General features: G+C 39.3%; 1 protein-coding gene across 3 annotated transcripts in view; it reads right to left on the reverse strand.

Annotated features, from left to right (window-relative positions):
• Positions 1-246: 246 nt before the first annotated feature.
• ubtd1b (ubiquitin domain containing 1b) overlaps positions 247-14899 on the reverse strand; it is a 29202-nt gene continuing 14549 nt past the window's right edge. For all 3 annotated transcript variants that reach the window (XM_053512298.1, XM_053512300.1, XM_053512299.1), the window contains exons 3-4: positions 1183-1410; positions 247-1092 (exon numbers count right to left, since the gene is read on the reverse strand). In XM_053512298.1, coding sequence (XP_053368273.1) covers positions 716-1092; positions 1183-1410 — 605 coding nt within the window. In that variant the 3' untranslated portion in view covers positions 247-715. The remainder of the gene's footprint in view (positions 1093-1182; positions 1411-14899) is intronic.

Raw genomic sequence — 14899 nt, forward strand, 5'->3', positions numbered from 1 at the left:
AGCATATAAGAATAGCTTTTCTCCTGTTAAAAGGCGCACGATACACATAGACGCTTATACATTTTATAAGCAAAGTGTGCAAATGAAGCTCGAGTTCCTGTAGTCTACAAAAAAAAAAAAAAAAAAAGGATATATATCAAGAGAAGAAAAAAAAAAAAAGACCTTGAGATATCAGGAGCAGAAGCGCTGAGGTACTGCATGGGTCGACACAATCCTCAAAATTTGAAGCATTTTCCAGACTCACAGTCGAGAAGTCGATTATATGTGCTTTTATTTTTTTTTAAAAACTCATTCACGTTGGCACTTCGCTCGAGCAAGCATGGACATTTTAACCACTTTCTTTCAACGATCGCTTTTTTTTCCAAATGGTGAGTTTTAAAGAGGCTCTCATGTGCAGGTCTCTCTCACACACAAAAAAATTTTTTTTAATTCACTTTGACTTTCATGGTTCACGGGTCAGAGCGTCCGTCCAAACAAAACCAGCGTAAGGATTCAGCAAAAAAAGGTACAGTGATGGTCAGACTCGAGTTACATTTTGTAGTAGAAGATTAAAGCAGCACGACGTCCTTCTTTCTTCTTGACTATCATTTCTGTGAGATAAAAAAAAAAAAAAAAAAAAAAGACAGACTAGGCGGAGAAATCCCTTTTTTTTTTTCTTCCCATAAAATAAAAGCTTCCTGTGTTCTCTTCGCCATTCAGTCCTGTCTGGCTTTAATTAATCTGCCTGATTTACGATGACCTGGACAACAAAGTCTTTCTGGATCTTTGTGTCCTGGAGGCGTGTCTTGTCCGTGAGAAGTTTCCCAGAGAAGAACCAGCGCTGACGCGCCACCTCGATGCCCTCCTGGGCCTGCAGCTGCTTCTTCAGCAGGCCCACGGGATCAGACATGCTGGCACTCAGGCGGACGTCCTTGCCCGTCGAGAGGCGCACCTTGAGCTGGAACTCCTTCTTCGGGGCCGTCTGGGCGTCAGCGTTTTCCGGCACGGATTCCTCTTCGCTCCTCTCGGTGATCAGATTGACAGGCGGGGCCAAGCAGTAAACGGGTAGCTGGTAGCGATTGCCAAGCTCGTCGTAGCACTCGGTCAGGGATCCTGCAGAAGAAAGACGCAAGCTGAAATCTTAACTGTATATGTCTCAGAAAACATGCTGACATTTTTTCAGATGTTTTTGGATTCTCTCACCGTGTGGTAGTGTGACGCTGGCTCCGTCCAGGATGGCCTGAGCTAACTCGTGGTCGTTGCATTCCAGGGCCACTGCGGCTGCTTTTAACGCGTCCCAGATTTCCTTGCGGCCCTCGAAAGCCGGCGCGGTGTCCCAGAACTCGTCCCTCTTACTGCGCAGCTGGCCTTCTGTCATGGGATAGTCGCTCTTCCACCTGGGCTTGTCCTTCTTCAGAGGTTCATTACGGGCTGTGGTGGAACAACAACAGACGTAGAACTGTTAGCACGTTTTAATAGATGACATCATCACAACATGGAAGCACGTTATATCACAATGCAAATCCCATAATAGACGCATCGAATACAAATTCCACAGTTTACACATTTATTCATCAGCCATAGCATTAAAACCAGTTCAGGTAGTCCCCGACTTACGAGTGGGCTCCGTTTCAGGTGCCCGTTCCTAAGTCGAATTTGTTCTTAAGTGCGACAAAGTGAGTCTTATACGCCGTTGACACGGCATACCAATCCACGTAACTAAACCTGTGTCCCCTTTCCCCACAAAAATGTAATGGCACCTAAGGAAATAAAAACTCTGTTCACAAATGTGCTTCTGAAAGAATGGTCAAAAATCCCCATAAACACACTCCTAAACCTAGTGGAAAGCCTTCCCTTAAGAGTTGAAGCTCTTATAGCTATAAAAGGTGGACAAACATCATATTAAACCCTATGGATTAAGACTTGGATGTTACTCAAGTTCATATGCATGTGAAGTCTGGCGAGCGAATACTTTCAGCAACATAATGTACATTTTTACACGTGATGTACATTTTGAGAACCATATATGGACTGGGTCAACCTTAATAGTGGCGAGTCATGTTGCCAGATTGGGATTTTTTCGCCTCAAACGAGAGGATCATCATCTTCGACTAATAAAGAAGACTGTGCTATATATATTTCGCAGTGGTTTTTAACAGATTGTGAGTAAAAGACATAACTCGCAAGTTTTATGGGCAGATTAGTGACACTATATTGCGTTTTTTTTGGGTGTGTGTGCGTCAAAACTCTGAATTTGATGTGAATACAAACAAATGATTATATTATTTCATATGCATTACAGTTTAAGGCACTAGATGCACCGCATGTACCATTTTCTCTCTCCATCATGACCGTGGTATGTCTGGTTGAATTAGAATGAAGATAAAAGTGCTCTCTGTGACTTTGATCATTGTGTGGATAGCGGTATCGGACAGGATGGTGTGAATATTTCTGGAGCTGGTGACTAACCTGGGACTTTCCATGCACAAAAATCCAGCCCTAGCTCTTTCTCCCATAATATTCCTTCTTTCTTTTTTTTTTTTTTTTTTTTTTAAACGCATGCCAGCTTCTATGGCTATATTCATAACGAGAAGCATTTTTGTTATTTAATATTAAAACTTATGATGTTTAAAATAATTTTTTTTCTAAGAACTTTTAAACTACATTGGGATTTACTTGTTGAAAAACTTTGTGTCAACAGAATAAAACAAGTTCCATAAAGGAGTAAAAGAATTAGTCAAATAAAACATATGTTTGATGGACAGAAGGGTTCTGCATGATAAACATTGTGGTGGGTTTTCTCTTGACAAAAAAAGTGTTGCTTTTGAGTGTCCTATTCTGCATCTTGTATAAGTCACTTGATCCCAGCGATTTTTAAAAGGAAATGCATGTCTTGATCCAACATCTGGATTTATTTCATGTAGTGTATTATTTGAGCTCTGGTCCCATTGTGGTTGCCATTTATTTTTGATTTATTCATTTAAAATTGGTGTGAAATCTGTGAAGGGTATAAAGCATTTGATTGTTTTTTTTAGATTTTGCATCTTTGGCAGTTTTGTCTGCTTTCCAGGAATTACCAGGGATTCCTGAATGCCCAGGTATCCAGCAGAAAATTATGTTAAAAGTATTGGCTTTTAAGAATGATAACTGTTATGATTTCCACGATTGTTGGATGATCTGTTTTTAAATTTTCTAATGCTTGGAGACAATTTTGAGTCCATTGTTATTAGGTAATCCTTTCGTAATCTGGATTTAATGAATTTCAAAGCCATAAGCAGAGCATTTGCTTCTGCAGTAAAAATTTAACTTTGGTCTGAGACGTGTAAACCCTGCTGTACAAGATTTGTTGCAAAGGCTGCTGCCACTTTATGCCCTGATTTTGATTCATCTGTATTGGGGTATGCTGTGGTAATTTTCCTCTTATTTCCAGAAATTGCTGGTGATATTTGTTTGGATTTGTTCAGGTTCTCTAAATGTGTTTTAATACGTAAACTAAGTGGGCGGATAGAGTTTGGTTTCTATTGATAGACTGTTAAATATTGTTTCGTGAAGACTGCTGGATATGCTGGATTTTGCCTATTTGTTCTAAGTTTGATTGTATATTCAGGAGTGTACATTAGCTTTGACATATAGACTTTGGATTGGTGATGTACAGTGTCCAGAAGGCATATACACTCACCTAAAGGATTATTTGGAACACCTATTCAATTTCTCATTAATGCAATTATCTAATCAACCCATCACATGGCAGTTGCTTTAATGCATTTAGGGGTGTGGTCCTGGTCAAGACAATCTCCTGAAATTCAAACTGAATGTCAGAATGGGAAAGAAAGGTGATTTAAGCAATTTTGAGCGTGGCATGGTTGTTGGTGTCAGACGGGCCGGTCTGAGTATTTCACAATCTGCTCAGTTACTGGGATTTTCACGCACAACCATTTCTAGGGTTTACAAAGAATGGTTTGAAAAGGAAAAAAAAACATCCAGTATGCGGCAGTCCTGTGGGCGAAAATGCCTTGTTGATGCTAGAGGTCAGAGGAGAATGGGCCGACTGATTCAAGCTGATAAAAAAGCAACTTTGACTGAAATAACCACTCGTTACAACCGAGGTATGCAGCAAAGCATTTGAGAAGCCACAACATGCACAACCTTGAGGCAGGTGGGCTATAACAGCAGAAGACTCCACCAGGTACCACTCATCTCCACTACAAATAGGAAAAAGAGGCTACAATTTGCACGAGCTCACCAAAATTGGACAGTTGAAGACTGGAAAAATGTTGCCTGGTCTGATGAGTCTCGACATTTCTGTTCTGACATTCAAATGGTAGAGTCAGAATTTGGCATAAACAGAATGAGAACATGGATCCATCATGCCTTGTTACCACTGTGCAGGCTGGTGGTGGTGGTGTAATGGTGTGGGGGATGTTTTCTTGGCACACTTTAGGTCCCTTAGTGCCAACTGGCAGTAAGCCTTCAAGACACGCCAGGTGGTCTGCAGGGTCTCCCCTGCTCGCTCAACATGTTCTCTGTGCAAGCGTGACTTCTCGATTCTGTAAGCGCTCGACATTGCCTGCACACACGTGCAACATTTATTTTCTGTGCGCACTCGACTCTGCCTGTACACTCGCTCAACTTTACAAAATCAAAAGAAAATAATTATAAAAAGGAAACATTGTAAATAAAGTTGTATATATTTATAAATATTATAACCAAATATTCATTTTTTTATTCAATGAAGTATTAGTATATACTTATTAATACAAGTATTAGTATAGTATACGTTTGTCCATTGTGTGTTTTTATTTACTTATCTAATTATCCATATAGCTTATTGTTAGACTACATCGACTAAAAGTCAAATCGGGCAACTCAGTCACTTTACTTATAAATCTTTATTTACAACGCTTCCGTTATGCGGTCGATATTGCCAGCTGATAGAGAAGGAACAGCCAATCAGAACAGAATCAGAAGTAGTGTGTGAAAGTCTGTGATTGGCACAGAAAATAAATGTTGCCCGGAGAACATGTTGAGCGAGCAGGGGAGATACTGCGCGCTCAGAATTGTGGCAGGAATATAACGCCATAAGCAGACAGCACGAGACCGAACAAAGTTAGAAGACACTTACAGACAACACACCCCAGTCACGTTAATAAGCCACTCGACTTCTTTGAAAGAAAGCTCTAGATAAGTGACAAAGTAAGCCTGTTATAACAATTGCACGTGTATTTTATCTGCTTTGAACTTCGTGTTATTTGATCTTATTGGTTTAGGAATTGATATTACAATAAATAGTAAACTTGGCCGATTTCGTTATCATTTTGTTGACAAGTGGGGCTTGAAAATTCCCTTACCCTCTTAAGTGGGAAATAACAGAAAATCTTTGAGAACCACTGCTTTAGGGGTAGGGCTTCTGCTAGAATGTTCACAGTCTTTCATTTCTGCATCTGTAATTTGTTTTGTTTTTGAAGTATTACCCTTTGATTGAGTAATATTTGAGGAGTCAGTTCTGGACTCCTGTATTCTTTGATTTTGGGAAGGAATTATTATGTTAATAGTTTGGTGTTTATCTTTATGCATCCAAGTGATATCTGTCTGGCCATCAATTGTCTTGAAAGTTTTTTTGACCACACAAGCAAAAGTTTTGTTTAAAGCAAAAACTAGAGCAGCAGCCACCATTTTTCTTGCTTTATGATAACTTTTGTCTTTCGGCTGTTTCCTTTCAGGGGTCGCCACAGCGAATCATATGCCCCCACCTAACCCTATCCTCTGCTTCCTCTCCTCTCACCCCAACAACTTCATGTCCTCCCTCACTGCATCCATAAATCTCCTCTTTGGTCTTCCATTAGACCTCCTGCCTGGCAGTTTCAACCTCAGCATCCTTCTACCAATATGCTCACAATCTTTCCTCTGAACATGTCCAAACCACCTTAATCTGGCCTCTCTGACTTTATCTCCAAAACATCTAACATGGGTTGTCCCCCTAATGAACTCATTCTTGATTCTATCTATTCTTGTCACTCCCAAAGAGAACCTCAACATCTTCATCTCTGCTACCTCCAACTCTGCCTCCTGTCTTTAAGTTGTAGAGCATCGCTGGTCTCGCCACTGTCTTGAACACCTTTCCTTTCATTCTCGCTGATGCTCTTTTTCACATAACACACCTGACACTTTTCTTCACCCATTCCAACCAGCTTGTATCCACCTCTTTACCCAATTCCACACTCACCATTCCTCTGGACCGTTGACCCAAAGAACTTAAAGTCCTGCACCCTCTTTACCCCTGCTCTCTGTAGCCTCACCGTTCCACTTGGATTCCTCTCATTCACACGCGTATTCTGTCTTGCTACGGCTAACCTTCATTCCTCTGCCCTCCAGAGCGTACCTCCACCTCTCTAAATTTTCCTCCACCTGTTCCCTGCTCTCCCTACAAAGCACAATGTCATCTGCAAACATCATTGTCCATGGAGACTCCTGTCTAACCTCATCTGTCATTCTGTCCACCACCAGAGCAAACAAGAAGGGGCTCAGAGCCGATCCTTGATGCAGACCCACCTCCACCTTAAACTCTTCTGTCAAATATACAGCACATCTTACCACTGTCTTACAGCCCTCATACATGTCCTGCACCACTCTAACATACTTATCTGCCACTCCAGACTTCCTTATACAATACCACAGCTCCTCTCTCGGCACCCTGTCATACGCGTTCTCTAAATCTACAAAGACACAATGCAACTCCCTGTTACCTTCTCTGTACTTCTCAATCAGCATTCTCAAAGCAAATACTGCATCCGTTGTACTCTTTTTAGGCATGAAACCATATTGCTGCTTACAAATGCTCACCTCAGCCCTTAACCTAGCTTCCACTACTCTTTCCCAAAGCTTCATTGTATGGCTTATCAACTTTATTCCTCTGTAGTTGCCACAGCCCTGCACATCCCCCTTGTCGCCTCGGAACTCCAGCAGATTATGCATCAAGGATACAGTGATGATATACTCAAGCAAAATAAGCAACAGGTTGCTCAAAATCACTTGATGACCCTTAGCTAAAGTCTCCAATGAGTCTGAAAGTTATTCAGGTTCATTTATCTCAGAATATCCCAGGAGTACGCTTTGACCAGCCGATTGATTGGATCAAGCCATTCCAACCTCCCGTCTAGATGAAGTAGGAGCCAAAATGACGTGTTGCAATAATGGGAGCTGCAGCAAACCACATTTTTGTTTTATTTTCCTTTCTCCACCGACACGTATCGCAACTCACGGCAAACAAGTTGTCCCTTATAATAGGATGGGGATAGTGGGGATCAATTATTCTCCAGGTCCCTACGGAGTGAGTTCAATTGTGAGTCTTCTACCAAGAATATAAGGATAGAATAGTAGAAAGGTTTAAGTGTGACCCTCGTAAGGGTTAGTCTCCCTTGCCCAAGGAGAAGACCCTAGCACTACAGAGGGAAGGAGTGTGCCACTGTTTCTTTTACAGGCTGCCATCACAAATATGGGTCCTGTGCCGTACTCGGCCCATGATATTCCTTGTTCTTGGCTGACAGGAACGGATCCTGACGTGGTGGTGCTGTTGTTGTAGCTCATCCAGTGAGATTCAAAGAAAATCAACAGTTAATGAAATCCTGGGTCAACACGCTGTTTACATTAATTGCAGAATAACTGAAGAGATACTTAATTTGATAATATATTCTAATAGCTGTTAAATGAGTTTCAATGAATTTCCGTATGATTTTTTTATTTATTCTTGGTTTGAACCATGTCCAGTGCCGTGCTAACTAACGGTGTGACGACAATGAACAGGAAACACCAAATGGCCAAATAAAAAAAAATGACTTCTGACTTATTCTCACTTCCTGCGCGTCCAAACTCTTCTACATACAATCAGATGCCATCAATGGAGAAAATCAAGTCGCCCAGTAACGTATTAATCTCACCCAGATTCGTCACATAATGCCAACTAAAGCACAACTAACTGGGTTACTTATTAAATCAGCAGACAAGTTCACTTGGTTAGGTCATGAAAAAGATTCAACCTAAAATTTTAAATCGGCTCCTAAATGTTTTGGGTTCGACCTAAAAAAAAAAAAAGATTTGTTTGTCTGGAGCCCTGCGTTCTGATGTTTAATTTAGATTAGATAAAGATCTCGACCGGTCTCTGTATGATTGTACGCTTTTGTGACTGGCTGACGACACAAATAAGCAGGTGTACAAATGTTCTTATTGAAGAATTGGATGATGCTTTTAAATTAAATTAACACTCACTAACATAATTGTCTCCAACAGTGGCCTTTGGAAACGAACTAATTCGCAAATACACACAAGGAACACCACACAATGCCAAAAAATAAAGGCAGCAAAATTTCACAGAACAAAAGAAAAACACACAGATTTGTATATAAATGAGTAATTTATCTATGAATTCTATCTCGTATACATATTTAGATTAATGGGTCAGAGGACAGGTGGGATCTGAAGCAGTAGGCTTTACTACGAAGTATTTGTTACACTTTCTTTATAACAAGCTTTTCAATACACACCAGCTGTGCCAGAGGTGTGGTACAACCGGGTTACTTATCCCTAGCGGAGCCGACCTTAAGATGTTAATTTTGTCCAGTCCCAGGATAAATGTCCCTGTTAGTTTTTATCATATTTAGTCAATCTTAACCTATTTTTGCTTAGTCAAGTTTTAGTCGACTAAACTCTGGACATTTTAGTCTAGATTTAGTCAACAAAAACAGAACATTTTATTAATAAACTTTACAGTCAATCTAGTCTAGACAAAACCATTTATTTTATGTTTTTTTCTTTTTTACAAATAATTATCTTAACATTAATGTTTTCAGCTAATTATATTTATTTTAAATCACCACAACAACTGCTGCATGTCCATATTTTTTCCCCCCAACATAATTATATTAACATATGGTAACACAATTACCACAGAGAGACTGTAAAACTGGTTGATTATTACACATCAAGGTATGCCTTGAAGTGTCACTTCAGGTTTGTGTCATTTTTCCCAGCGATTGTGTGCCCCCACTGTGTCCCCTCTGAAATTACTACACATCTGCTTTTTTTTTCTCTCCAGTTCAATATGAAGGAATAGGGCCCAGATATCGCCTCTTCTCTTTGGCTCGAGTAATACTGCTGTGATGAAGAGCTGTGATGAATGAACGCCGTATCGCAGCGGATTGACGAAAATAAAGACAGACGTTTTATTAGTTTTTATATTTTTTTTAGTTTAAACTGTTTTTCTACAGTATCTACATCTGACTTCATTTTGTTCAGTGTCATCCTTACTGAAGCCAAAATGTGTCCAAATACCGGAGAAGGCATTTTTCTTTGGTACAAGCTGCTCTTGTTGCTCAGTTGTCTCAGTGTTTAAGCTCTTCATGCTCGACATGTTGGCGAAATAACGTAACGGAGCGGGGTCACGTGACTCCACACGCGGTAATGTTTTTAAAGGGAAAGTAATCGAAATAATCGCCCTGGGAAAATTTACTTGATTATAGGTTCTAATTGTCAATTTTAATCACTTTTCGATTAATCGCCCAGGCCTACTTGAAACTGATATCCATTAACAGAAGACTTTAAGCACAATATAATGAGGAAACACTTTAAAACACAGTGAAACACTTCCAGGCGTAAAGCGGTCAGTCCGATCACGTCTGAGGCATACTGAGAAAACTTTCTACCTTGATGTCATCCAAGCTCTAGTGAAATGCTGTGATAAGTGCATTAGTGTAGCAGGGGACTATATAGAGAAATAAAGGGAGTTAACGGTGTTCTCTCATTATGTTAAAAGTCACGGTTTGACTTGAACACCCCTTGTATCATGATTATATGCAAATCAGTGTACTTCCTGGCCCTGCAAACTAATTTCCATGTTATTATAAACAACATCCCTAGATATTTGCTAATACTTCTTCACAGACAACATATAAAACCGATCAGACATACAGTCGCGGTTCAGAGTTCACCGATTTTTCCTGGGAACATAACGAATAACTGTTTATGGAAACCCTTGCAATTTCGAGGAAACCTCAAATAAACACCTGCAATTTCTTTTTTCTTATGACTTTTTCGTGGCAATATATAATTTTTTATGCGTTTTAATGTTAAACTATATAATATATAATTTACAAATTTTGTAACGGATATTAACATCAATTCCCTACAGAACTAATACCAAAGAAGACGCACCTATAACATCTGTATTTTACAGGTTTACCTTTTTATTCGTTCTTTAATTCTAAGAGGTAATGTACTAAGCTGAGTTTGAAATGAAACTAAAGTGTTTTAGGACCAGATTGAAGGTTTAAACTATAAAACCGCCAAAATTTAAAAAATTTTAAAATTTAAATTTTTTTTTTTTTTTTTTTACCACATCCTAAAGTAGCGTTTTTTTTCACAATTTGCAGGTCCTCTAAAAATGTAACTTTTTTAGGGGTCGACTGTACCCGCCGCACCTCCATCAGGCCCTGATGCCACACTGAATTAAAGCTGTAGGGAAAAGTAATCCATAGACTCCACTCTGAATCACTTAAGTCTTTAAGACCTACTCAACTATGAAATGTTTAGTTCAGGCAAAAAAAAAAAAAAAAAAGGGATCAAACATCTCATTAAATACAATAAAGAAATGGTTAAGAAGCACTAAATCACCATCTGATCGTTCCATGACACATAGCGCATTAATAAATGTCACAAGTCCGCATAATTTATTTGAGGAAGTTATGTACACTCCTACGTTAACTGCACATTTCAAGTAAACACTGCCTCCCAAAAGCCATTATGTTCACAATAGTGTTTACACGCATTATGGCTGACATTCACAGCTGACCACAGATGAACTCCTATTTCGAGTTAACAATGGCACCGTAACACACGCACAGCGCTGAGAAAGATCATACACAATCACTGAAAATCTGTCGGCCAGACAAAAACAGCTGTGCTTATGAGACATGTGATCTGCTCACCCGCAGAACGGACACGGGGAAAGAACGTCAAAGCAAAAAAAAAAAAAAAAAAAAAAAAAAAAAAAGTACAGCTGAAATTGTGAAGGAAAATGTGTTAAAGATAAAGTGGAACACATGTACTGGGAAGAGCAACAAACCTTCATACGAGGGACGAGAATCACCCGATACGACATCACGATATACAAGCGCCGATTCGATTTGTACTGCAATTCTGTCAGTATCGAGATTTTATAAATATTTCACAAGAAAAGGATGCTGTACGGCGTGCCAATGCGTGAATAGTTTAGAGCGAACCATCTATAGGATTACAGAGGATTTTTACCACCTCAAATACAAACATGTATATTACAACTTTTTTGAGACCTGTAGCAGGCACCAAATTAAAAATGAGCTCCTTCAGCAGATAAAATTGTAAAATTTTTCCAGTTTAAACATTTATGTGAATAAAATAATGGCTAATGTGATTTGACTTTCTTTTAGTTTGCATTTTATTAAAATTTTAAAAACGTCCCAACTTTACCGGAATTCGTGGTGTACATTAAAATATATCTATACATTTTAAAGAAATCGATTCTGGAGTCAATACGTGGTGATACGTGAATTGCCACACAAAAGAAGCGCAATATGAAACTCGAACTGATTGTTCAGGCACTCACGGTCATGTAGATCATAATTTTCGATTAATGACCAAGGAAGAAGAAAAAAACAAAAAAAAAAAAAAACATTTAAAAGCGCAAACTTGGACTTTGGGAAATTCAAGGTTGCAAATAAGAGTCAGATTACAAAAAAAAAGAAAATCTACTAAGAATATGATTCCCAATATTTTAAACAGTACCAGCAATATTGGAGAGAATTATGGAAATAAAAATTACTTAAATTGAGATTAGATTTACCTATCGCCACACCGACTCCAGAAACATAAAAAAAAACCAGAACAGAAACGAATTTTAATGGCATTACATTATCAAAAACCGTGCCGTTAAAATCTTCCATTGCCTTTTTCCTCCAAACTCATGACACATGCGTCCATCGGTCTTAAAACACTAAGCGCTAATTAGTTGAAAATCGTTCGCAGTGCATTCACTTTTAAGTTTTGGGACTTCAGAGACATCTGAGGTGTTAAAACTTTGCCATTTCTTTATAATCCTCAGGTAAACTACTTACACATGACTCTATTCCCATGTGGTAGGAGTGAATTATTTGTTTCGAAATAATTATAACGGATGACAGAGCTACATGCTGCTCTGTATAATCTTAAATTCTTTTATTTTAAGTTAGATTGTATTTTTTTAAGAAAAAAGGGGGGGGGGGGGCGGTGTCGAGAACAGGCGACATTTAATTACTCATTAAACTTTCTTTAAAAAAAAGTTTCAAGCTGTAATAAAATTGTGTGAAAAATGTAATATCGAATCGGGATATTTTATAAAATCGCAATACATCAGAGAATCAAAATTTTTATTGAATCGTTAAATCGAGTATCGTGATCAAATCGTATCAGGAGGTGACTGGTGATTCCCATCCGAAGACCTAAATGTTGTGGAAGTGTCTTACAAAAATAAAGGGAACAAACTTGACTTGAATGTCAGGTTGAAGCAACGTGTGTAACAAGCAGACAGAAAATAAAGACCCGTATTACCAAGTCCTACCCACTTCCCAAACCCCCAGCTGTCATCGAGCGAACACTCAGCCAGTTATCACTAAAATAACACTAACACCACGCCTGATTTACACTTGATGTCTTTTTTTTGTGTCTGTGAAATAACGTTGCGCGAGCAGACGCACTGAAACCACAGTTTCCGACGGGCATGTTATACAGGCCGAGACTAGATCTGCTTTCTGTTCAGGAGTCAGTCTCACACACACACACACACACACACACACACACACACACACCATGCTGCTATGGCAAATACATGATATGTGTAAGCGTGATGGAAAAAGTATTTGAACAAAAACAAACAAAAAAAAACCCAAAACATCTATCAGTTGAACGCCCACCTTAAGCCTTCATCTCTTCCTTCTTAACACAAAAACCTCTCACCCATATGCACGGCAGCTGATAAGCAGCAGCTCGTCAAAGCAGAACAAACTGCATCTGTGTCGAGGAATAAAACACAACAGAACACACATCCAAATGTGTGTGTGTGTGTGTAGAAGAAGAGCTGCTGCAAAGATGCTAAAAGAAGCCACGGAAGGGATGACCGGCCGTAAAGAACAGTTTTAAGGTTTTAAAAGGTCACCTTTCAACCAAACAAATTATTTATAGCGCGTGGGCGGCTTAGGTGCAGCCACGTAATCAGGATTTGCCCCGCTGCCTCGATTCACACTGCAGCACAACAGGAGGTGAGAGACGCAGCTAGCGTGGAAGTGCAAAAACCGCCAAGAATGAAACAAAGCACAATGCAGGTCGCAGCAACATACACACACGGTACTAGTGTTAATTTTGTCAGCTACTTTCAACTTTAGTCTTAGTCCCAAACTAAATGCCCTTGTTAGTTTTTATCATATTTAGTCAATCTTATCCACTTTTTGTTTAGTCAATTTTTAGTCGCCTAAAGGTCTGGACATTTTTAGTCTAGTGTTAGTCAACAAAAACAAAACATTTTAGCAATAAGATTATTATTAATTAACCCTACAGTTAATCTACAGTTGCAAGAAAAAGTATGTTTGAGATGGAGTTTTGCATGAATTGGTCATAAAATGTGCTCTGATCTTCATCTAAGTCACAACAACAGAAAAACAAAGTCTGTTTAAAATAATACTACACAAACATTACATGTTATGTTAAATAAAAACAAACATTCACAGTACAGGGAGGGGAAAAGTATGTGATCCTTTGGACTTAATAACTGGTTGACCCTCTTTTGGCAGCAATAACCTCAACCAAACGTTTCCTGTAGTTGCAGATCAGACCTGCACAACGATCTGGAGTCATTTTGGACCACTCCTCTTCACAAAACTGTTTCAGTGTAGCAAAATATCCTTGGGATGTCTGGTGCGAATTGCTCTCTTAAGGTCATGCCACAGCATTTCAATTGGGTTGAGGTCAGGACTCTGACTGGGCCACTCCAGAAGGCATATTTGGTTCTGTTGAAGCCATTCTTTTGTTGAATTACTTGAATGCTTTGGGACATTGTTCTGTTGCATCACCCATCATCTGTGAAGCTTAAGTTGGCGGACAGATGGTCTTACGTTTTCCTGCAAAATGTCTTGATAAACTCTGAAATTCATTTTTCCATCAATGACAACAATCCATTTTTTTTTTATCATTGACAACAATCCATCCAGGCCCTGAGGCAGCAAAGCAGCCCCAAACCATGATGCTCCCTCGGCCATGTTTTAAAGTGTGGATAAGGTTTTAATGTCGGTGTGCTGTGCCTTTTTTTCTCCACACATAGTGTGTAGTGGGTTCTTTCCAAACAACTTACTCAATTTCGGTTTCATTTGTTTAAAAAATATTTTGCCAGTCATGCTGTGGAACATCCAGGAGCTCTTTTGCAAACTTCAAACCTGCTGCAATATTTTTTTTTGGACAGCAATGGCTTGCTACTTGGTGTCCTCCCATGTACTCCATTCTTGTTTAATGTTTTCCTTATGGTAGATGTGTCAACAAAAATGTTAGCATGTGCCAGAGAATTCTGTAAGTCTTTAGCCGACACTCTAGGTTTCTTCTTTCCCTCATTAAGCATTCTGCGCTCTGCGCTTACAGTCATCTTTACAGGACGACCACACCTAGGGAGAGTAGCAACAGTGCTGAACTTTCTCCATTTGTAGACAGTCTGTCTTACCGTGGACAAATGAACATCAAGGCTTTTAGAGATCCTTTTGTAACCCTTCCAGCTTCATGCAAGTCAACAATTCTTGATCGTAGGTCTTCTGAGAGCTCTTTTCTGCAAAGCATTGTTCACATCATGCAGTGCTCCTTGAAACCAGTAAACCCAAAA

Source organism: Clarias gariepinus, chromosome 14 (assembly GCF_024256425.1).
Source record: "Clarias gariepinus isolate MV-2021 ecotype Netherlands chromosome 14, CGAR_prim_01v2, whole genome shotgun sequence".
NCBI lineage: Eukaryota > Metazoa > Chordata > Actinopteri > Siluriformes > Clariidae > Clarias > Clarias gariepinus.